Source organism: Rattus norvegicus, chromosome 14, assembly GCF_036323735.1.
Source record: "Rattus norvegicus strain BN/NHsdMcwi chromosome 14, GRCr8, whole genome shotgun sequence".
Taxonomy (NCBI): domain Eukaryota; kingdom Metazoa; phylum Chordata; class Mammalia; order Rodentia; family Muridae; genus Rattus; species Rattus norvegicus.
In genome coordinates, this window is record NC_086032.1 from 20,557,791 (window position 1) to 20,580,480 (window position 22,690).

A 22,690-nucleotide genomic window follows, 5' to 3' on the forward strand; every position below is an offset into this window, starting at 1 on the left:
AAACTTGCATAGTGGAAAAATGTCTATGCAGCATATTAGGGGGACGTATTCAAGGAAAGAAAACCGAATTACTAAGATATAAGATGTAATTAAATGATTGTGAACAATAATGCATTGGGTATAACTACAACTTATGAGCCAATGCATGTTAACAACACTGCATAAAATAGTTGCCCAGGCAGATACCTTGAGACTGCAGGACAAACTGCCCCCTCTGCACACCTCGGCCCACATCTCCGGTCCAAGGGGAAACTGCACAGTGCCTCTGGACACGGGGATATGGGAACAGACAGCATCCGGTACCCACAGTTCTGGTCTGGGCCCAAGACTGAACTGAACCAGCCAAACAGCTCCCTGTACCCAAATCCCGTCGGGGAGAAAGCTGGACCCTCAGAAGTGTGGATACTCCTGAGAAGTCAGAGGAGAATACCCTCTGCCCACAGTCCAGATCCAAGAGATTATCACATAGTGATAACTGTTCCCGCAGCATGCAAGGACCTACAGGAGCAATCATGGGCATGACCCTGCCTAGAGCGGGAAGACAGTCTCCAGAAGTGTCGCCACAGCTGAGAGCAGAGGTAAGACCCACTTTTGTGCTGCCAAGTGACCTGCCTGGTAGACACAGAGGCAGAAGTCCTCTGGGTCAGGGCACTTTCTGTTTCTGGCTCTGCCTAGAAGTGAATGGTAGCATCCCACAGTTCCCTGCACCCAAATCCTATGGGGAAGGGAGCAGACCACCCAGGAGTGCAGACACCCTGAGGTCTCAGGGCAGACTGCCACCTCTGCACACCTCAGCCCTCAGCCCTGGTCCAAGGGGAACTGCACAATGCCTCTGGACACAGGGATATAGGAACAGACAGCCGCTCGTTCCTGTGGTTCTGGTCTGCCCCCAGGACCAAACTGAACGGGCCAAACAGCTCCTTGCACCCAAATTCCATGAGGGAGAGAGCTGGACCCTCAGAACTGTGGACACACCTGAAAAGTCAGAGGAGAATACCCTCTGCCCGTAGTCCAGACCCAAGAAGGAATCGCATAGTGCCAACAGTGCCCACTGCGTGCAAAGACCTACAGGAGCAATCAGGGGCAGGACCCTTTGATTCCTGTCCCTGTCTAGAGCATCCGCTGTCACCTGAGTTTATGATGATGCCATTCTGACTGGTGTGAGGTGGAATCTCAGGGTTGTTTTGATTTGCATTTCCCTGATGACTAATGATGTTGAACATTTCTTTAGGTGCTTTTTGGCCATTCGGTAATCCTCAGCTGAGAATGTTTTGTTTAGCTCTGCACCCCGTTTTTTAATAGGGTTATTTGGCTTTCTGGAGTCTAACTTCTTGAGTTCTTTGTATATTTTAGATCTTAATCCTCTATCAGATGTAGAAGTTCCAGAGACCTGGGATGCGGGGGCGGGGAGGAGGGGTGGCTCCCAGGACTCAATGCAGGAGAGCTTAGCAAAATGCCCACAGCTGGGATGTGGAACCTGAAGAGACCACCTTCTGTAGCCAGCAGAACCCCTAGTGGAGGGACGAGAACACCAACCCACCTACATAACTTCTGAAACAAAATTAGGTCTGTCTAAAAGAAATGCAGGGTCAAAGACAAAGCAGAGACTAAAAACATGGCTGACTAATAACCAGCCCATTTTGAGACCCTTCTCATGGGCAGGCACCAATCTCTCACGCTATTAATGCTGCTCTGTTGTGCTTGCATACAGGAGCATAGCATAGCAGCCCTCTGAAAGGCTTTACCCAGAAGTTGACTGAGACAGATTAAGATACATACAGACAAACAGTGAACATTAGACAGAGGTCGAAGAACCCCGTGGAATAATTAGGGAAAAGATCGAAGGCCATCAAGGAGATGGCAACTCCACAGGAAGACCATTAGTGTCAACGAATCTGGACCCCTGCGAGCTCACAGGGACTGAGTTATCAACCAAAGAGCATATACGAGCTTAACCACGGCCCCTGACACACATGTAGCAAACGGTTGTTATGTCTGAGCTCAGTGGGAGAAGATGCCCCCATACCTACAAAGACTTGATGTACCAGGGTGAGGAATATGGGGCAGGGTGAGATTGCCCTCTCAGAGGAGAAATGGTCAGGAGATGAGGGGAGGAACTCTGGGAGGGGGGGAATGCGGGGAAGGGACAGCATCAAGTATGTAATAAACAAAGAAATTAAAGATGAATAATAAAAAAGTTATTACATATTACAAGTTTTTTAAGAAGTTGCTCATCATATCATAGTTACTTAACATTTGCTCAAAACTGCTGATAGAAGTTTATTAAATGTTTCAGTTTATAGAGACAGACTTGCCTCTACAGGTTTATTATCTACTGAAGCACAGAGTATGGTTGCAGTGAGAACTCTGATAGAATTTTGGGGTGAGATAGGGTATATGGATATAGAAGCAGGAAAAACTTAAACTATTGGTGCTCACTGGTAGGAATATGGAAATTATTAAAGGCAAAAGATATGAGAGGACTACTCAGAGGTAATGATCTAAAGTTTGCAACCGTCTATGGTTAGTTAGCTTGTATTTTCATAGAAGTGGTTATTTTAGGAAGAGTGGCCCGGTCTGAATGCAAAACTAGACAAAAAAGATCACACAGTAAAATGCGTTTAAAACTTTAATGTCTTGGCAAGAGATATTTTGCTTCTTATCTCTGAAGTAGTACTGAAAAGACTCCAATTAAACAATACAGTTAATATGGTTCCACAATCCAATCCACATACAATGCAATCCACAAAGATTATAAACAATACAGAAAATTGCCCACTCTTTCTCCTTCTGGCTCAGTATTGTTGTCTTTTCAAGAAGCATCTTAGGGAACGTTAACAGAGGAGATGATGCAATGATCTCCTATGCAGACTATGCATAAACCAATTTTCTACTCAAGCCTATGAACAAAAGGAAAATAATGGATTATAAAAATATATTATCCAATATATAATATCTATATGAACATTCAAACATAGATGATGGCAAAATGTAATTATTTATAATTAACTCTAATTGATGACCTACTAATGTTGACATAGTAGCTATTAATTATTACTGGCTAAATGCTAGGTAAGCACTAAATTTTTAAAAGTTATCCTACATCCAAGTTATATGGAGAACTCATTGGCAAATCAAGAATTTATAGCAAAACTTAAAGTATTTTTAGTGAAGCAGTGATTTAAAATGTAACTAAGTAGTTGAAGCATGATTTTTTTTCATCTACTGATGCATACTGTTGTGGAAGTGTTGCTGAAAGTGTGGCTCAGTGTCCAGTCTAAAAGGCACTTAACCTACAGTTAGGAAGCAGCAGTTAAATCAAGACTCTTAGTAGGATCTCTGAAAGAAGAAGGAAGTGCACATATCTTAACTCTTTAAGCATGCTTGCCTCTCATGTAAAGTATCTCACATTTTCTCCAGGTATCTAACATCAAAACTAAAGTACAAACTTTACTTTCTATAGTGAAGCTTGTCTAATGGTTGCTTCATGGCAGAAAAGACATTCTAAAAAGTAAAAGTTGGGAGTACATTTGCAGATAGCTATCACATTTGGGGCTCAGTTCTAAGAATTTAATGTCAAATCACTAACACGAAAGTTTCGGTTTCATGCTCCACAAGCTATGCATGCTTGTGGAGAAAGAACATAGCGAGCCAAAGGCTTTTTAGCAAGTGAGTGGAAGTGGAACTACCGGAGTGCAACTTGCAAATCACTCTACTTCTTTAACTTTTGGATACTTTTAAGATTAGTAACACTCAATGCTTATACCACAGAAAATAACAATACAAATCAAGAGGATATTTATTCTGAAAAGCCGGAGCTGCAGAGATGGCTCAGCAATTAAGAGTTCATATTTTTCGTGCCAAGAACTTGAGTTCTATCTCCCGGAGCCATGCTGGGTGGTTCATAATTGCACTTAACTCCAGTCCTAGGGGGATGTGGTATTCATGTGGGCTCTCACACACACATGGTCATGCAGACGCAGTCACATAAGCATACATATAACTAAAATTTATAAAAATTGAAAGGGATGTGTTTTGTCCACTGCCTAATCTTTAATTTTTCTGGAAATTATTGCATGTAAGAAATTAAATTACAATAATAATGCAATTCTTTGCGGTGACTGATTGATATAATCAACAATTACTATCCTTGTTACCATTACAAGTACTTTAACTAAATGATGATTTTAATGGCCTTCGCATATTAAATGTAAACTGTAGTTTATTTCTGTGTGAAATAAATTTTATTTCATCTTATTACTTCACTGTTTGTGAACCCAGTGATTATATTTTATATTATATTTATTTTATTATATTGTCTATATACTAATATTATTTTTAACTGTATTTTTACAGGCACATACCATGTAGCGAGCAGTTGGGAAGGTGTAGTCCTTACTGGGGGCCCAAGAGCTCACAGGTATCTGTGGATGAACAGCCTGGGGAAAGTGGGGGTTGGTGAGCTGTTGATATTGGAAGTACTTGACCTAAAAAAATAAAAAATGTCAAAAATCACTCAAGTTAATCTTGTCCAAGCTTCAAAACAAAGAACAGAAGTTAGTACATTCTAATGTTAGCTACTTAGACACTTTCTAAATTTTTCCAGGAAGACTTGGGACAAAAGTTTTTCTAATATCAAAATCACCATAACCATTTTTGTGTTGTAGAATGCACTGTTGAATTGAAGAAATCTTGATACTTCATACACAGGCATAAAGATGTGTAAAAGTAAACTATGTGTGTCAGAAAGAAATAAAAACATCTTAATAAGCTTGACAATTTTCTCCACATATGTTTTCATGTCTGACTTTTATAGTTGGAGAGTGTCAGAATGATTTGTCATGGCTGGTTTTGGGGAATCCATTCCTCTGATCTGGTTGTTTAGATTCTCTTAACATTCCCTTGCAGAATTACCTTATAGAATATGTATAGAGCTTGCCAAACAGCCTTTGTCATGTATTTTATGTGTGCTTCTATTTAAAGCTTATTAAGTTGACTTTTTCATGGATGAGTCCAGAAGATAAATACAGCTTCCAACAGGGGAGTCCTAGTTCTTATGAATGGAAACTCTTAATTTCCAGTGAACACGTGCATGATACATCCATGGTTGCGCTATGCTGTTATTGATAGAGTTGTAGAGTTTGCTGAAATCATTTTTGTGTCTCCAGCATTTTATAACATATTTTATATATATTACAAAAATCTTTAGACTATCTCTTCTATTCTTCTGTTTATTTTCAGTAAGGATAAGGAAAATACCAAGAATGACATAACTAAATGTTGCACCAGGGTAACAGGATCAATGGATAAGTCCTCCGACTATAGAGCCTATGTCAGTTCATTGAGGCACACACGGTTTTCTACTCAGGAAATGGTTATATGATCTGCTGTTGTTTGACAGAAATCACTGTGACACCTTATAAAATGAGAAGCTTGGATACAGAGAGAAACTGGGATGCAGTTTTACTATGTAGATATTTAATCTAAATCACTTAAAATGAAGATGTGTTTTATGCTTAGATCTCTAACTACTTTACAATCAGATAGTTCATATACCAACATGATCATTAATTATTGTGACAGGTAAAGTCAAACCAACAACAAACGACTTAAAAAATCAATATAAAACATAGAAAGATCAAATGCATACAGGTACAAACAATGTCAAGAATTAAGTGACAAAAATCACAGTCAATTAAGGGGAAGATTTTAAATAATGATCTCCTAAAATTTTATTTATATGTCTAAAATTATCTGGTTTGTCATTAAATAACATCTCCAAGCATGCTCATTCTTAATACTATAAACGTTTTAAATCATGTACAATTACATAAAAACACTTACGATATCAATGATCTTCTTCAGGATTTCCTTAAAGAAAGCAAACAGATAAAATGTAACGTACTGACTTGAGCACTCTAATTACTTTGCCAAATTTATTCTTAGAATTAACCCATCTGCCATAAACTCAAGCATGAGGATTTGTTCACTGTTTGAATTATGTCTGAATCCTTCAAATAATAGAAACATACATCTACTGTCTTTTTAATATAAACTCTAATTGGAGTTTGCCTGTTTTACTCATTATCTGGTTTCCAATCTCTAGAATCTTTTAGATGAGCTAGTACTTGATAATTACATACTTCCTAAATAAATGGGTAAAATTCTGTGTTTAATTTTACTAACATAACAAAACATTTTAAATAATACTGTGATTGCTAAGCAAGTATTTGTGTATGAAATATCCACCTGTATCTGTGCCTTGCATAGACTTTATATAAATTTAAATGAGATGTAAATTTCAGAAAAATTGGTAAATACTTGCTTAGATAAGTAACTCTAATAACACATTTAAAACTGTTAGCATTTATAACTATTGAAACACTAACTAATAAGAGCTCAATTTTTCACAGGAAATAAATCTTTTGTTCATCACCTTAGTCCTGCAGACTTTCATGCTAAGTAATGCTCTTCTAATCACTAACTATAAAATTCAAACAAAGCTTTAAAAGTTTCTGTAACTTTGGTAGCCGTAACTCACCTCCACTGAGGTGCTGGTGGACTCCTAGGAAGAGAAATAAAAATAATATATCAAATTATTTCCATGGTAAAATAGTTCTTTCTATAGCACTCTTCTCAGTGATCGTAAGTGAAACACAGGTAAACCATTGCATGCCATTCTAGGTGACTTTAGGCAGCTGGCATGTGTCATAAATAGGGAGACAGTTTTTGAAGTCATCACTGATAATGAGAACTCAATTCCATTATTGAACGGCACAGCTTACATACTGTGGATTGACATGACTCAGTTCAGTGACTGCTAACCAAGGTGGGAGTATTGGCTAATTTGATCTGATCCAGTGCTGTGTAAATCTCTCTTGCTAACGTTGAACACTACTGCTTTTCTCCATTCCCATACAGATTTTTATCATTGTTATATAAAAATTGGTTTTCATGAATATAATCTTATGTACAAAATGATAGTTTTAATAAATTTTAACAAAGAATTCTAGTGCGAGATTATTTGGTAGTGGATTTTGTTTTCATGGGGAAAACCCCCCCTTATCTCAGAAGAGTTTTCTTTTTTTATGTTTTAGTGTATGGTCTACCCAGAAATTAAGTAGAATATCCCCTTCTTGAATATTTGTGCTCACTTAAGGAAAAAACCCATGGCTGTGTATAATAGCAAGAAACAAATGATTCTGCCTTTGAAAAAATAGTTTTCTAAACATAACTTATATGTGTAGGGTGTGGCTGTAGATGACAGTTCTGTCATATTTACAAACATAGAGCCTTTTCTATGGAGATATGATTAAAAAGTGCTGTGATATTTTAGTGTTCTGTGTTCCACAGTTAAGAAATATGAACTTAGTTTTATAAGTGGTAAAAATAATGGTACAAGGCAGGCATCTGCTAGTCTACAAGGAACAAGCAGCATAGCCTATAGATAGAAATAGCTTAAGGATGGAAATGTGTCCAAGTAATAGTATATTTGCCATCCACTTATAACTGAAATTTACCTCTAGCCAAGCAACAGTGTTTTTAAAAAGTCAACACTAAACAAAGAGATAAGAAGACAGTAATTAAGACTAGTGGGACCTGAAAAAGAAGAAATTAATGAACTAAAAAATATTGTCAGAGCCAGAGAACCAGGGCATCTACCGTGTGGTAGTGTCTTCTTGACGTGGTAGGGAAGCTACACCTAGGAAATCTTAGCAATAAAGTTGCTAATATAACACCTAAAGGACGGGACCATCAATTGAGATGCACATATGGATCAGGGATTCTCATGGTGTTTCACTTCTGGAGTCAGAGCTACAGACAGTCATTTCTGACAGAGTGAGAAACCATCTTCTCTGGGAAAGGCCTCCTGAGGGGGCAGTCATTCCCGGGAAGTTATATATCTACGTAAATGCCTGTATGTGTTTTTTATTAAACAATTATTAAAAAATAAATCATCTTGGATTTGAGGATGGAGAGGGAAGAGGAAGAACGATCGATGCAAATCCATTACTCATATACAAAATCCTCAAAGTGAATTATTACTATTGAAAGGACTTGGACATTAAATAACTCATTCTGCTCTGGAACAAAGGTCTATTATTTGATTGTTGGCTAACAGCTGAGATCTACTAACTGAGGAACAGTCTTTGCATCCCAACTCTGCCGCTTACAAATAAAATACCAAAACCTTTCTACTTCACATACAAACAGATTTTAATAGCCTTGTACACCAACCAGGGAGCATGCGGGAACTGGACCTAGACCCTCCACACATCTGTAGCACATGTGCGGTTTGATGTTCATATAGTCCCCCTAACAAGTAGGGACTGTCTCTGTTCACTGCCAATGGATCCCATTCCCTTCTACTTGCACTGTCTGGGCCTCAGTGGGAGAGGATGTGCCTATACCTGCTGGGACTAGATGTCATAGCGTGGGGTGGTACCCAAAACCCTCCCCTTTTCCTCAGAGAAGAAAGGGTAATAGGGGAGGGTAAGAGTAGGGCTGGACAGAGGTGGGGGCGTTGTGATCAGGGCGTAAGTGAATAAAAAATAGTAGCCATAGTCATCTAGTGTTTAAGACAATATGAAAGGTTATTTGCTCTGTGATAACAATGGCTTCTTAGCTTCCAGTAGACACTTAGGAAACTAATGCACAATCCACACAAAGAAGCATGGAGATAGATTTTTCTCCTAGTTCATCAGCTGGTTCCCTGTATGTCTAATTTCATATGTAAGGATAATGACAAGATCCTGCCTTCTGTGTGGTTCCCTACATGACACCTGTTTCTCCTGATTCAAAGACTTCCCTAAGCCAAATCCCTATAAAAATGGACACATCGAATAGAACTTTAAGAATTGGATTGAATTACTTAGACTTCATGTTAGTTTTTAAAATGACATTCTGTCATAATTACTTCGAATCACACACGAGTGCGTACTTATAAAGGTAATGTATGATTTTCCTTTTCTTTGAATTATTTATAGCACTGTTAAATAGTAATTTTAATAGTCATTTGATTTAATTTATATTCTAGAAAATGTTATTAAAATGTTGTGTAAAAGGTTTTTTATATTTGAACTGATTGGAACATTTCTTTCAGTTAATTATTTTCACTCTTTTTTTTTTTTTTTTTGGTTCTTTTTTTCGGAGCTGGGGACCGAACCCAGGGCCTTGCGCTTCCTAGGTAAGCGCTCTACCACTGAGCTAAATCCCCAGCCCCCTTCACTGTTTTCAAATGAAGGTAACCTTAAAAACAACACAAAATAGAAGTGCAGCACTCACCTGGCTGGGGATGTTATAGATGGCATTAGGCTGGGGCCATTGGTTCACACTACTCTGCTGTTGATAAGGTGTGCAAATTTGGGGGAAGGAAGAGTCCTGGGAAAATTGCTTGCTTTTCTTCTAGAAGGAAATAAAACACACCAGTATTTATTTAGTGACTGCTCTTTATAGGTCAAGTGTATTTGTACAAAATCAAATTTCTATAAATGTCAGAACTATGCCAGGTTGACTAAGCAAAAGACTTTTTTATTATAGAATACAATGCAAAAATGAATGAAAAGGATTTTAGAATCTGAGACATCATTAATTTAGTAAAAAGTGCAAAAGTTGAAAGTTGTCAAGGGAATATCTGACATCAGGATTTCTCTTTTTCACGTTTGGCTCCAGAAGGTTGATGCCTGTTCTCTGAAATAGTGATGTTTGCACTTTCTTTCTTACAGGATAAGTTTTTAATGTCTTACAGCATCACTTTTCCAGAAGGCAAGGGGGTGAATGCAGTGACTTGAATAGTGAACTTATCTCAGATCTCATCCTGAAATCTCCACCTTTGTTTGGCCATGGCTAGTTGCCTACAAATAACTCTGTCTTTAAGTCAAAGCCACATCAGAGAGAAACCAAACAAACCAAACAAAAACCACAAACACACAACCAAGTCAAACCAAATCAAACTAACAGCAACAACAACAAAAGTCAAATACATGTATCACATTTACTCTTAGAGCATTTCCAGTGCACACAGTAACAGTTGAGTAGATGTGTAGAACATTGCTGTATCTTTGCTGGGGCGTCAGTGTCAGATGAGCTCAGATGTGAGAATGGTCCCAGAGGAGAACACTCTCAAGAAGGATATGGACATGGTGTGAGAAAAAAGTATTAGAAAAACTATGTTTTAAAACAGGCTATTTTATCTTGTTTTGAATATGTGAAACTTTTTTGATAGTCTTAGAATGGATTTTTTTTCTACATGTATAATAAGATCAATGATTGTTATCTTTTTATTTATTTTTGGAAACTGTTTTAATATGGAGCTTGCAAGTATTCTTTGATGCCTTTACTACCTGTGTTTTTACTGTCGGTGGAACATTTTAGGGTAAGGAAGATGTAGTGTGGAGGAGTTAGGTAACTGCTGGAGGAGTTCAAGTTGGAAAGGATTAGCCCAATACTCTCATTCTTTCTTGAACTACACGTTTCTGTTGTCTCCTGAAGATGGGGTCTTTGGCTTTAAATTATCTGTCTTTTTTAATTAACCCAAAGAGAAATATTTTGACTAATTGTGTAACTGAGGTAATACAGATATCTCAAGAAAATCAGTTAAAATCCTTTTTCTGAGTTTTAAAATTCTTTTTCAATTTAGTTAGAGTACCTGCATCTTCTTAAAATTCCATATTTTAAAATGATAATAGTCACATTATGGTAACAAAGTTTGTCAAAATTTGGTGTTATATATATAGGGAAGAAATGATACGATCAAGACAAACTTACCTGCTGATTTAGGTTGACCTTTTGTTCCTCAGACTGTTCAATTTTCTGTTAAAAACATTGCATACGTCAGAAAGATATAGAAAGAACTGTTGTTAATAAAAAGTTACTTAGTTGAATTATAACTACTTACTTCGCTGATTTCCTCAGATGATTCCTAAAGGAAAGTAAGTTTACTCGATTAATATAGCAATAATTAAACACAAATGATTTTTGTAGAAAATCAAGGGTAATTATTTAAATATTCAGAACCCAGTACTGTGATATTAAGTAATGTAGGAATCAAATAAGCTAACTATTTACCAGAACTCTCTAATTCTCCTTTTTCCTCAACAAAAATAATAGCATAATTAGAATATATTTTAAATTTAACACTTTGTAAATACTACTTTATTCAGACATTTTTATTTCCAGACATGGGATGCATGGAAGTGATCAAAGAAAATATGAGACCAGCCATGATATTAATTCATGCTTGGAATCTCAGCGTACTGTGTATCTGAGGCAGTAGGATTTTCTACGGCATCAGGGTCAACCTGGGTTACATAGTTTTACAGTGAGACCCTGAGTCTCTTCCTGAAAAACATGGGAGAATGGAGTTGGGGATGGAGTGTGATTCGTAGGACGTTGGGTGAGCTGAACCTCAGGAATCTTTGCTCACTGACAGACATGGCTGGAGGCACCCAGTCTGAGTCCAAGACTTGTATATACAGAAAAGCTAAGACTTGCTTTGTGAGACTTTGGCTGTGAAGAGCATAGGAATCATCCAAGGTCATGGGACTCTAGACTGAGATTTAATGCAATACCCCCAGCCCTTTTAAGGTGTACTTCACTCTTTCAGTGTCGCTCTTACCAACCATCAGTATAGAAGGCTTTGGCTGCAGACATAACACTTGACCCAAACCCTCTTCTGACTCTATTGAAATGGTTCTCAATGTTTGATATCAGCGCATCATATCAAAGATCTAGTAAAATTTAGAAATTTTAGCCCAAACCAAAGTTTCTGATTGAACTACTCATGGATTTATGACTTTAGACAATTTAAGCCATGATCAGACAATTTTTGAGACCCATTTCTTCCATTGAATATTTATATGTGCACCTCCTAGGAATTATCAGGTAATTATAGAACACAATGGTCAAGTCATTATTTCTCAAAATCAGACAGAAGAAGCAGTATCTTACCTCGCTGGATGAACTGCTAGCAGAGTCCTTTATAAATAAATTAAAAATAAAACAAAGGAATTGGTGACATGATGATAGGTTCCTCAACAATATTCCCCAAGAAGCAGCATTTTCTTTAACTCCATACCATATTAATTTTCTACTGGATTACTAATGTGTGAGATGATATGGATAGAGATAATAATACATTATAAATTACATATAAATTATGTACATATACATATAAATTACATATACATATAAATTATGATTCACCAGCATTGATTATTAAGCATATTTGAGGAAAGATATGAAAGGATCCACTTTATCAGGTATGTAAATGGGGTTTGGTAAACAGAGAGGAGCAGAAAAGAATAAAATAGGTGTGGCTAGAGTAGAAATGAGTAGGCATATTGTGAAATGTCTGTGGGAGACTAGTAATAGTCCTTATTAGCTACAAGTATTGTCAATGAAATACAGTTAAGGTGAATCAAAGTCTTCCATCATTTTTTTCTGTGGTTTTCTAATATACAAAGAATTAGTCACATTACTCCTACTATATTCTGTATGGAGTAAGAGAAAACTTACATTCCTTACAGAGAATTAACTCTACTTTATGGGTTTGAATTGAAATAAACCTTTGAAAATGTGGCTTCAAAACCAAACACACCTATCCTTGTGGGACCTTTTCACATTATCGCATAATTGATGATTCAGATTATGAAAATATTGACCATTTGAAGCTAAATGTGGAAAAAATGACAATCATTTGGACAAATTAACAGCACAGACATTAATTAACAAATTTTACCTGAGGTGTTTGGAAGAACACACCATTGCCCTGCTTATACTTCTAAAAAGAAATAAATGACATTAATTTTATAGCCACACAAATTGAAAAGTATTTTAAAATATATTTAATATAAGAAACTATGACTTACTCCCAGGTAGACACTGGCAGATTCCTTAGAAAAAAATGATAATACATATTGATTACTTGTAATATCTTTTACCCATACTATCCAAATACATACTGATGAATGGTGACTATCTAATACACGAGTTTTACAGGAATGATTTTTGAAATGACAACAGCAAGCAGTGAAGAAACAATTTTACATTTTCTTCTCCAATTTTTATTAAAATATTTCTTTGATATTTACGTAAATTCATGCACAGTGATTTGTTGGGTGCCATTGAGCTGGAATCTGTTAGTGAAACATGGGAAGAAGAGAGAAACAGAAGTGCGTGCATTCAGTTCTCCAGCAGTTGATGTAACAAGGTAACATCATAATTCCCAACACAATCAGATTCCTGTGCTAACATCAGAATCACAGAATTATGATGCCATCAGCATGGGGAAAGTACCTAAGTTTGATGCTGTAGATTTTGGTTTGTTTTCCACATAATTTTTAATCTCCATGGGTGAACGTTGAGTTTCCCCTCTAAGGTTTTACAGTGGCATTATCCATAATAATCCGAATGAGCAAAGATGTACAATTACCATCAGGCACAGAATTAGTCTTCATAATACAGTCCCTTACCTCACTGGAGGGTTTATCCTTTACCGCCTGTATAAGTTAAAATGAGCACAAATTTAACATTTATGGCTTACTTAAAATGGCAAGGTGTGTCTCTACTGCTTAAGACTGAAATTTAAAACAAAAGCTGAGACAGGTAAAGGGACTTGCTGTGACGCATGAGGTCCTGAGGACATCCCCTAAGGCCCATGTGGTAGATGGCAAGAATTGCCTCCCAACACCTACAAACTCTTCCCTAGCTTCTTCATGTGGCTCGAGTACACACACACACACACACACACACACACACACACACACACACACACACGAATTAATAAAAATGGCTTGGTTTAAAGAATAACAGTTTCTTAGATAAATTTATTGCAAAAGGGCTTTCTTCGAAAGGTTATCTAAGTCTCAAAGGGTATAGAACAACTCAGCAGACACAGTGCATTGGAAGAGCGAGAGCTATCATTTGCTAACTACACCAGCAAGCTTTTAGCTGGATGGCTTTCATTATGGAGAAGAAATTGTTTAGACTAATAATAAAAAATAAAGGACAGGGCACTAATGTATATTTCAAAATCATCATATAGTTTTTCTGAATAATGAAAGTAAAAATATTGGTGCTATCATATATGTAGACTGATCTGCAAACGGCGAAAAGAATGTATTTTAAAATGTATTCTATATTATGTGTTTGGCATTATGTGACATTTTTACTGTCCCTTTAGTAGTTTTATTTTTTGGTAAATATACTACTTTCAAATCCAAGGTTAATAATACTTATACTCCATTCATGTCCCTTTTTTGCTATGATTGTGTGTGTGTGTGTGTGTGTGTGTGTGTGTGTGTGTGTGTGTGTGTGTGTGTGTGTGTGTTTATGTGCAGGCAGGGACATGCATTCATGTGGGGACTGAGTGTCAGTGCCTGAGGTTTACATTAGGCAGATTTCATGGTACGTCTTACCTTATTCACTGGGACAGTATCTCTATGTTGAGTTCAGAGTTCCTTGACATGAACTAGTCTAGCAAGCCTGCTTGTTCTGAAATTCACTGTCTCCTGTCTCGTTGTCTTTGCTTTCCAAATGCTTGCACTCTAGGCTGGCAGCTGAGCTGCCCATGGGAGGGATTGCATGGATCCTGGAACTCCAAATTCCATCTCTGTCCTTGTGTGCCAGGTGCTTTATTTCCTGAACTTTTTTGCTGTTTATGTCCTCATTATTTTCTATACTATTTTTTTAATAAAATGAAAAAAATTCCCTCAATTCCTTCACAACTCTCTCTGTTAATCCAAATTATGGTGATGGGGTTCCCTTATACTTTCAGAACACATTGTGAGAAGAAATGGTTCCTCCAGGTAGAGCTACCTAAAATTACAACGTATGGAAGAGAAGAAACTCCTTTCTCCCATTGTCTACACTCCCTGATCTTCTCAGTGTTGATTTGTAGCACCCCTGTCCACCCTGAAGCATCTCATAAAGTCAGAGCAATAACCTCACTGATACAGATTCAGTCACTATTACTGTTGCCAATGCCTGCAACTTCTACATACAGTAAGAGATTCGCTCTTTTCGTAACTCTAAAAGGAAGCCGTAGCATCACGTAATCCTGTTCACTCACATGCTTAGCCAGAGCAGCAGCCACCAGGCAGGTGAAGATGAAGAACTTCATGGTTACTTGATCCTATAGAAACATGTAGAAAGTCAATAATCCATCCTATCATCGAAACTGATATACTCTATTATTTATTATTATACTGTAATGCATAAAGGCCACCAAGATCAATAAAATAGAATGTCTTGGGGGAAATTTATGACTGCAAATAGAAACATCACAATGTATTTTGAGCCCTTTCTTTTTGCCAGCAGGGCGTACCTTAAAGCCAGTTGCTAAAATGGGAATGGTTCACTCAGAGACTATCATCAGTTCATAGAAGTCATCTCAACAGGCAGACATTTTACAAAGAATGATTGTCAGGAGGATGAAAGATAACAGAGACTCCTTCTGAAATTAGGTTTTAGGGAAACTAAGGTGTAATGCCTGCTCTCTAACAAGGAAAAATCGAAGACAGAAATGAGACCTGTCTGAGAGACAGTGTCCTGAACATTTTGGCTATGCCATAGCTGGAAAGCTTAGGCTGAAAGAAGCCACTGAATGTGGTCAGTCTTTATCTAACTTGCCTCTTGGGTGGAAGCTGAGTTCACAGCCTCTGAGATCATGCTCAGTTAGAGGAATCTCTAATGTTACAGACATGGACAAGTAAGTCTCTAACGTTTTCTGACAGCCTGCAAACCAACCAATTTCTTCTCTCTGTTTAACCAACTTAAAAACTGAAATACAATTATTCTATTGTCTCATGCACATATTTTCAAAACTTACTTTTAAAAATATAATTTGAATGCTAGTTCGTAACTTGGCACTTTCGTAGCTCAATGGAAAAGTACATTTCACATAGCTATGTTTACTCAGCAGTTGCTATGTGGCAATCACTGTGCTAACTAGACATTGTATAGAATCATCTGAAGTCTTTAGAATAATTTGTAGTGCTGGCTGGCATGTAATTTTTCTTCAATTTTTAGTTGTAGAAAATGGTCCAAAGCCCCCAAAGCAAACAATTGGTAGATTTTTAAAAATCCACCTTATCTTCTTCAGTCCTGACTTGAGAATACAACCTCAAGATACAGAATCATAATAAAGCTTTTAGTGTCTACACTTTAGCTACTAAGAATTAAAAGATAAATGACAAATTTGTCTAAGTTTAAAATATCTCAGACAATATATTTTTTTTTATTAACTTGAGTATTTCTTATATACATTTCAAGTGTTATTCCCTTTCCCGGTTTCCGGGCAAACATCCCCCTCCCCCCTCCCCTTCCTTATGGGTGTTCCCCTCCCAACCCTCCCCCCATTGCCGCCCTCCCCCCATAGTCTAGTTCACTGGGGGTTCAGTCTTAGCAGGACCCAGGGCTTCCCCTTCCACTGGTGCTCTTACTAGGATATTCATTGCTACCTATGGGGTCAGAGTCCAGGGTCAGTCCATATATAGTCTTTAGGTAGTGGCTTAGTCCCTGGAAGCTCTGGTTGCTTGACATTGTTAACTATAGCTTGGTTTTTATTTTGCTGGAGAGAGTTAACATACTTTGAAATATGTTTTAGTGTATGCCATAAAAGAAAAATAATATGAAACATTACCTTGCTTCCCAAGTGGAAGACGAGAGGAATAGGTAGATGATGATAGCAGTGGGTAGCTCCCGCACTATTTAAACCAGGTTCTAGCATCATATGCTAATTCTGTGGTTTCAAATACCTAAAAAGACATTTGAATTCTAAGAAAGCAATATCATTAGAAATTGTCTCTCTGGATTTTGTTCCACAGATTCTAGGGAGTTCTTAAACCGTTTGATTGAGGCCATGATAAGATAATGGAAGATGTGTGGTGGTTAATTGAATTTGTGTGAAGGCAGACTCACCTGTTCTATGAACTCATTCTCAAATTCTAGTGTTTTCAAAACTTTCCCCATTTGTTATTAGATTATGAACAGTAGATATTTGTTATCTCATTTATATTTTTGAACTTTATTTCATTATTTTATTTCATGTGTATGTGCGTAGCCCTGAGAGCATGTATGTGTATCATGTGCATGCAGGAACCTTCAAAGTCCAAAGTCCAGAAAAGTGATTTGGATTCAATGGAGCTAGAGTTACAAGTCCTCTGTGTCCTACAAAACAGACCAGGGTCCTCGGCAGAAGGACTCTTTTTTTTTAATTCTTCTCTCATACAATACACTGGGACAATAGTTTTCCCTCCTTTCACTCTTCCCATCCCTCCATCCCACTATCTCCCACCTGAACCACTCTACTCTATTTCCCTTCAGAAAAGAGCAAGTCTTCCAGAGATGTCAATTGAACATGGCATAACAATTTACAGTAGGACTAGCACAAACCCTCATATCAGGACAGGGCAACCCAATAGAAGGAGGGTCTCAAGAACATGTAAAAGGGTCAGCGACACCCCCACTCTTAATAGAGCCATATTTCAGTTCCATGGTCTCATTACTTGATAGTATATTGATACAGTCATACTCTTACTTGAGAACACTGTGAAAGTTTGTGTTTCTGTAACTCCTCTTCTCTTCTGAGTAAGAATTCCCTTTTGTTGTATTCTCTCAGAGAATGGTAAATATCTCTATGCTATTTAATATCAGTTTAAAAGTTTCACAGAGCCCACAAATATCATACAAAAATAATTCCTTTAAGAATGTACAAAATTAAGTCCAGCATGTGTTGATACATGTGCATTGATTCAACAAACAATTATCATGTTCTGGGAATTCTTTACACATTGAATGAAGCTACATGAGGTAGATACTACAGATGGTGGGGAGATATAAAAACATATTGCATACATTTTAATCACCATTTGGTTTGGTCATGACATGTAAAAAAAATTGAAAAAAAGAGATAGGAAGCTTTTGGAGAGACAGAATTGTATGTGGTAGTGTGCCCAGAAAGTCTCCCACAGCAGAATATTATCTGGATGATGGAAGAGATTAAAACAAGTAGGTAACTGACAAAGAAAACTCTGACTCAGGCCTTGAAATAAGACCACAGCTTGATCTTTTAAAACAAATAACAGAATGGTGTGTGTAGATGTGAGTAAAAGTCCAAGACCTGGATTTGGAAGATCAAATAGGGTTAGAAAACGCAATTATGTTACAATACTCCTTTTTTTTTTGTTCTTTTTTTCGGAGCTGGGGACCGAACCCAGGGCCTTGCTTCCTAGGTAAGCGCTCTACCACTGAGCTAAATCCCCAGCCCCAACAATACTCCTTTTTTGTTGTGTTTCTTTCTTTCTTTTTGGTTTATTTGTTTGTTGGGTTTTTTTTCTTTTTATTGGTTATTTTATTTATTTACATTTCAAATGTTATATCCCTTTCCAGTTTCCCCTCCACAAGCCCCCAACCCCTCTCCCCATTTCCTAACTCTATGAGGGTGCTTCTTCCCCACTCACCCACCGACCCACACACTCGTGCCTCAGCACCCTAGCATTCCCCTATCCTAGGTCATTGAGCCTCCACAGGACCAAGGGTCTCCCCTCCCATTGATGCCAGATAAGACCATCCTCTGCTACATATGCAGCTGGAGCCATGGGTCCCCCATATGTGCGCTGTGGTTGGTGCTTTAAGACTCACCAGGATTCTCACTATGAAATTACACTTCTCTATCTGAGAGCATATCAGGGAATAAATATGCTTGATTTAATAACTAAAAGAATACATGAAACACACTTTTGAGGTATCACCCGATAAGAACAGTGATCACTGAAAGATTAGGAAGAAGCCAAACAGGTGATAGGGTATAGGTCAATTAAAAAAATTATACTTCTATAATAATTAACCACATTCCCTCAATTTGTGATATTGAAAATGTTTATAAATGCCAGGAGAAAGGGAAAAATCCCTAAGATAGGGGTTGATTACTTAGGGTAGAGAGTGGTGATATCAGGGAAGGCCTACATCACAAATTCACACAGAATGCTAATGTGAAGAAATGACAACAGCACACAAGCACTTGAGAAGGAGTTGTGAGGCTCGATCCAGTGCTGTGCTATTTTTCCAAGATTTAATTATGACTATGAAATCTAAACATGCTCCATGGAGTTTGGGAAACAACGGTAGAAATGAACAGAGGTCAAAGAAGGTTGGAAGGACACAATGGTGGCACCAGCCAGGGTAGCATGTGTGTGAAATCCATAGGGCATTGTTAGCATTCTTAGAAAAGTATTGCTTCACTAATGGACTAAATTTCACTCTAAACAAAACAGTTCCCTATTCCTCATTGCCTAATAAGGCTGGAAGCTAGACTATACTTGGTAAAACTGCTTCAAATGCCTTCATTGTGATCTAGATCTGATCCCGATCTCTATGATCTCTACTGGAGGTTAAAAACACGTTACTTCTCATAAATGGTGACTTTACATTGCGTCAAAAATAATATAGTCACTAGCTATGGAATAAAAAATAGAAATAGTTAATATAAAGAAACCGAGAATCAGACAAACCATGGAGTCCGTGAACAAGCAAATTAAATACCCACCTTTACAGGTGCAGCTGTGTGTCTGTAACTCTAGCTACTTCAAGCCCTGGGAGAGTTATTATCAATTATCCTGACAGCTAGATCATACAGTATACTACAAAAAAATTGCTGAGTCCTGGGGATACTCATAGGTGAAGGGTTTGCCTTGCACGTTTGTGCTCCTGTGTTCAGTCTCCAAACAACAAAAGGCATGATAAAACAAAAACTGCAGAACAACTTTCCTGATAAAATTGACTCCAAGTCAAAAGAACAAAAATGAACGATATATTGTGCTATGTTTCGTATACACTGTATGTATATATGCTAACTCAACATAACCACAGGAGTTGTTTTAAATAGTATATGTTTAACATTTCAAAAATTAATACAAGTGGGTCAGCATACTCAAAAACTATGAAATCTACGATCATTTCACTACTAGAAGGAAAAGCAGTTGAAGATACATAAAGGCAATCTTGAGAAGGAAAAAGTCAGCAAATGAGGAATATAAAGAAATGTTCAAACCCTAATCTGCATCAAAGGAAAAGCAAAATCCCAACAGGTCGTAAGTGAGGAACAGAGAAAAGATATGTGCTCTGACAGATGGAATTTGACATTTTAATATCAAGGTGACAGTGTAAATGAAGGAAATCAAAATAATGAAAGTTTTTTAAATTTACATTTAAGATGATTTTTAAAGTAAAACACTAGCACCTGCAACAGAAACTTCTATACGCCATAATTAACTTTATCAGTGCTGTAGGGTATAGGTAAATATTAAGAAAAACTACATTTCTATAATAATTAGTATAACTTTCTGAACTGCTAGTAAGATTGTAGGACTGTGTGCATACCATACCACTGTCTCCTTTCTTTAGAATTAATGCAAGGGGGAGGGGCCTGTCAATTATCAAGTCAAGAAAATGCCCCTCAAGTGAGTTGTGAGTTCAGAGCCTTTTGAACTAACAAGGAGGCTTACCTCATGGTGGTTAACACAGTGGTCTCCCTGGCTATTGTTACTCCTGTGTTGTGAAGGTGTTTTCCATGGCATTCTCTTTGAGATTTTTCAGTCTCATTTCTCAAGTTGCCACGTTTTATTATATTTTTAACAAGACACCACTGTGGTTCTTTCATGCTTCGTTCTATGTGAACTATGAATCCTTTCCATGGAGAGCAAACTTCAGAGGGATAGGAGGAGAACATAGGACTTTTAATATTTTTATTTTAAATTAAGCATGTGTTCTATTTATTTGGTGCCAAAATTCTAACGAAGTGCTTTTGAAAACACCATTTTCACCACCACAGTCCAGGCAAAGAAAAGTGTTTTCCAGAAACATCCAGCGAACTATCTTCTCACTGATATATTTTAAAATTATATTTTGACACTAGTTAACTCTCAAACTACTTTGTCTAGGAAGCATGAAGAAAAAGTGTCAACGGGGAACTCTTATGCAGTTGTTCACTCAAGCGGTGATTGAAGGTTTAGGAATTTTTTCTTTTCCTTTGTTTTATGTATTATTTAATCTTTTGTACAGTCCATATTTTATCCCTCACCCAGTCCACTCTCTGACTGTTCCACATCCCAGACTGCCTTCATCCCTGTCCCCCATCTCCAAGAGAATGTCCCGACTCCCCCAACCTCACCCCACCAGACCTTCCCACTTCCTGGGCCCTCAGTTCTCTTGAGGGTTAGGTGCATCTTCTCTGACTGAGTCCAGAATCGGGATTCCTCTGCTGTATATGTGTTGGAGGGCCTTATAACAGCTGGTGCATGCTGCTTGGTTGGTGGCTCAGTGTCTGAGAGATGTTGATGGTCCAGGTTAGTTGAGACTTCTTGTTTTCCTGTCTTCTGGGGTCACCCTCCTCCTCAGCTTCTTCTAGCTTTTCCCTAATTCAGCCACAGGGGTCACCAGCTTCTGTTCATTGGTTGGGTGTAAATATCTGCATCTGACTCTTTTAGCTGCTTTTCGAGTTTTTTATGGGGCAGTCATGATCGACCCCATTTTTGTGAGCACAACACAGCATTAGTAATAATGTCAGGCCTTGGGGCCTTCCCTTGAACTGGATCCCAATTTGGGCCTGTTGCTGGACCTTTTTTTTTTTTTTTACCTCAGGCTCTTCTCCATTTTTGTCCCTGCAGTTCTTTCAGACAGGAACAATTCTGGGTCAGAGTTTTTGACTGTTTGGGAATTTTAAAAGGAAGCTTTCAATTCCTTCAGGGCTCGAGGTCTACTAAGATCAGAATATTACAATAGAATTCAATAAATACTAAAAATATAAGATTTCTCACCCATCACCTTTCCCTATGTATGTGGCTTTCTAGTTCACCGTTCTGAAATGGTCATAAGTTTACCATCCTAGTGCCAGGGGTTCAGACTGGGAACTAGCCTGGATGACTACAGGTTGATCACAGCACTGACCAGATGAGATGCCAGGGAGGGGATCTAGCTGGAAAATAGACGAACTCTGCTTGTAACAAATCAGAGACTAGAAGCCCACTCAAAGGCAACAGAATCTTGTCAAAAGTGAGCCCAAACCAAAAGACCCACATGGGGTCATATGGGCTGCCCAAAAGGAACACTAGTCGGCCGCCATGGGACCTGAAAGCAGAGCTAACCTGAGATGACTGTCAGGCCCTGCCCAGGCCTAGTGGAGGAGGGGCATAACTGAGATGACCCCTGTCCCATCCCATAATGTATGAGTTGTGCATAGCCCTGAGACAACTCCTAAGAGTAAGTGGTCACAAGAGCCACTCAAGAGATCCTGGGCACCATTTAGAGGAGCAAGTATGTGGTAAAGATGGAAAAGAAGGGGAAACAGAAAGGCATGAGCACAATGAAGAGAGGCAGAACTGGAGACCCAAGAGTAGTGAGGATAATCTTAATGTGAGTAACTGGTGATGTCATGTAAGATGATGGTGGGGCCTGGCTTGTGCTACCTCTCAAGGCCATGTCTGGATCTGTGGACTTGCAGCAGCAGGGGTGCTACCAAAGGCCAGGCAAAGGCCTCTGGCCGGGGTTGCCATCTAGGGGCATGATGTCTGAGGTCTATATAAATTGGCCCTACCTCTTGCATGGGCATCATGGGAGAGCTGGTGTTGGGGCCATGAGAGCAGGAAAGCTGACTAGTAGAAGAGGATTCGGTGAGCACATTGGCAAGGAAGCA

General features: G+C 38.1%; 1 protein-coding gene across 1 annotated transcript; it reads right to left on the minus strand.

Moving 5' to 3' along the window:
• Positions 1-2,617: 2,617 nt before the first annotated feature.
• Csn1s2a (casein alpha s2-like A) lies at positions 2,618-16,681 on the minus strand. The gene is made up of 13 exons (NM_001105741.1): positions 16,643-16,681; positions 15,071-15,133; positions 13,473-13,499; positions 12,870-12,893; positions 12,740-12,781; positions 11,950-11,976; positions 10,898-10,921; positions 10,768-10,812; positions 9,286-9,405; positions 6,542-6,565; positions 5,845-5,871; positions 4,365-4,487; positions 2,618-2,900 (listed from the first exon to the last, which is right to left on the minus strand). The coding sequence occupies exons 2-13, from the start codon at positions 15,119-15,121 to the stop codon at positions 2,895-2,897; spliced, it is 540 nt and encodes a 179-aa protein (NP_001099211.1). The 5' UTR covers positions 15,122-15,133; positions 16,643-16,681; the 3' UTR covers positions 2,618-2,894.
• Positions 16,682-22,690: the final 6,009 nt, after the last annotated feature.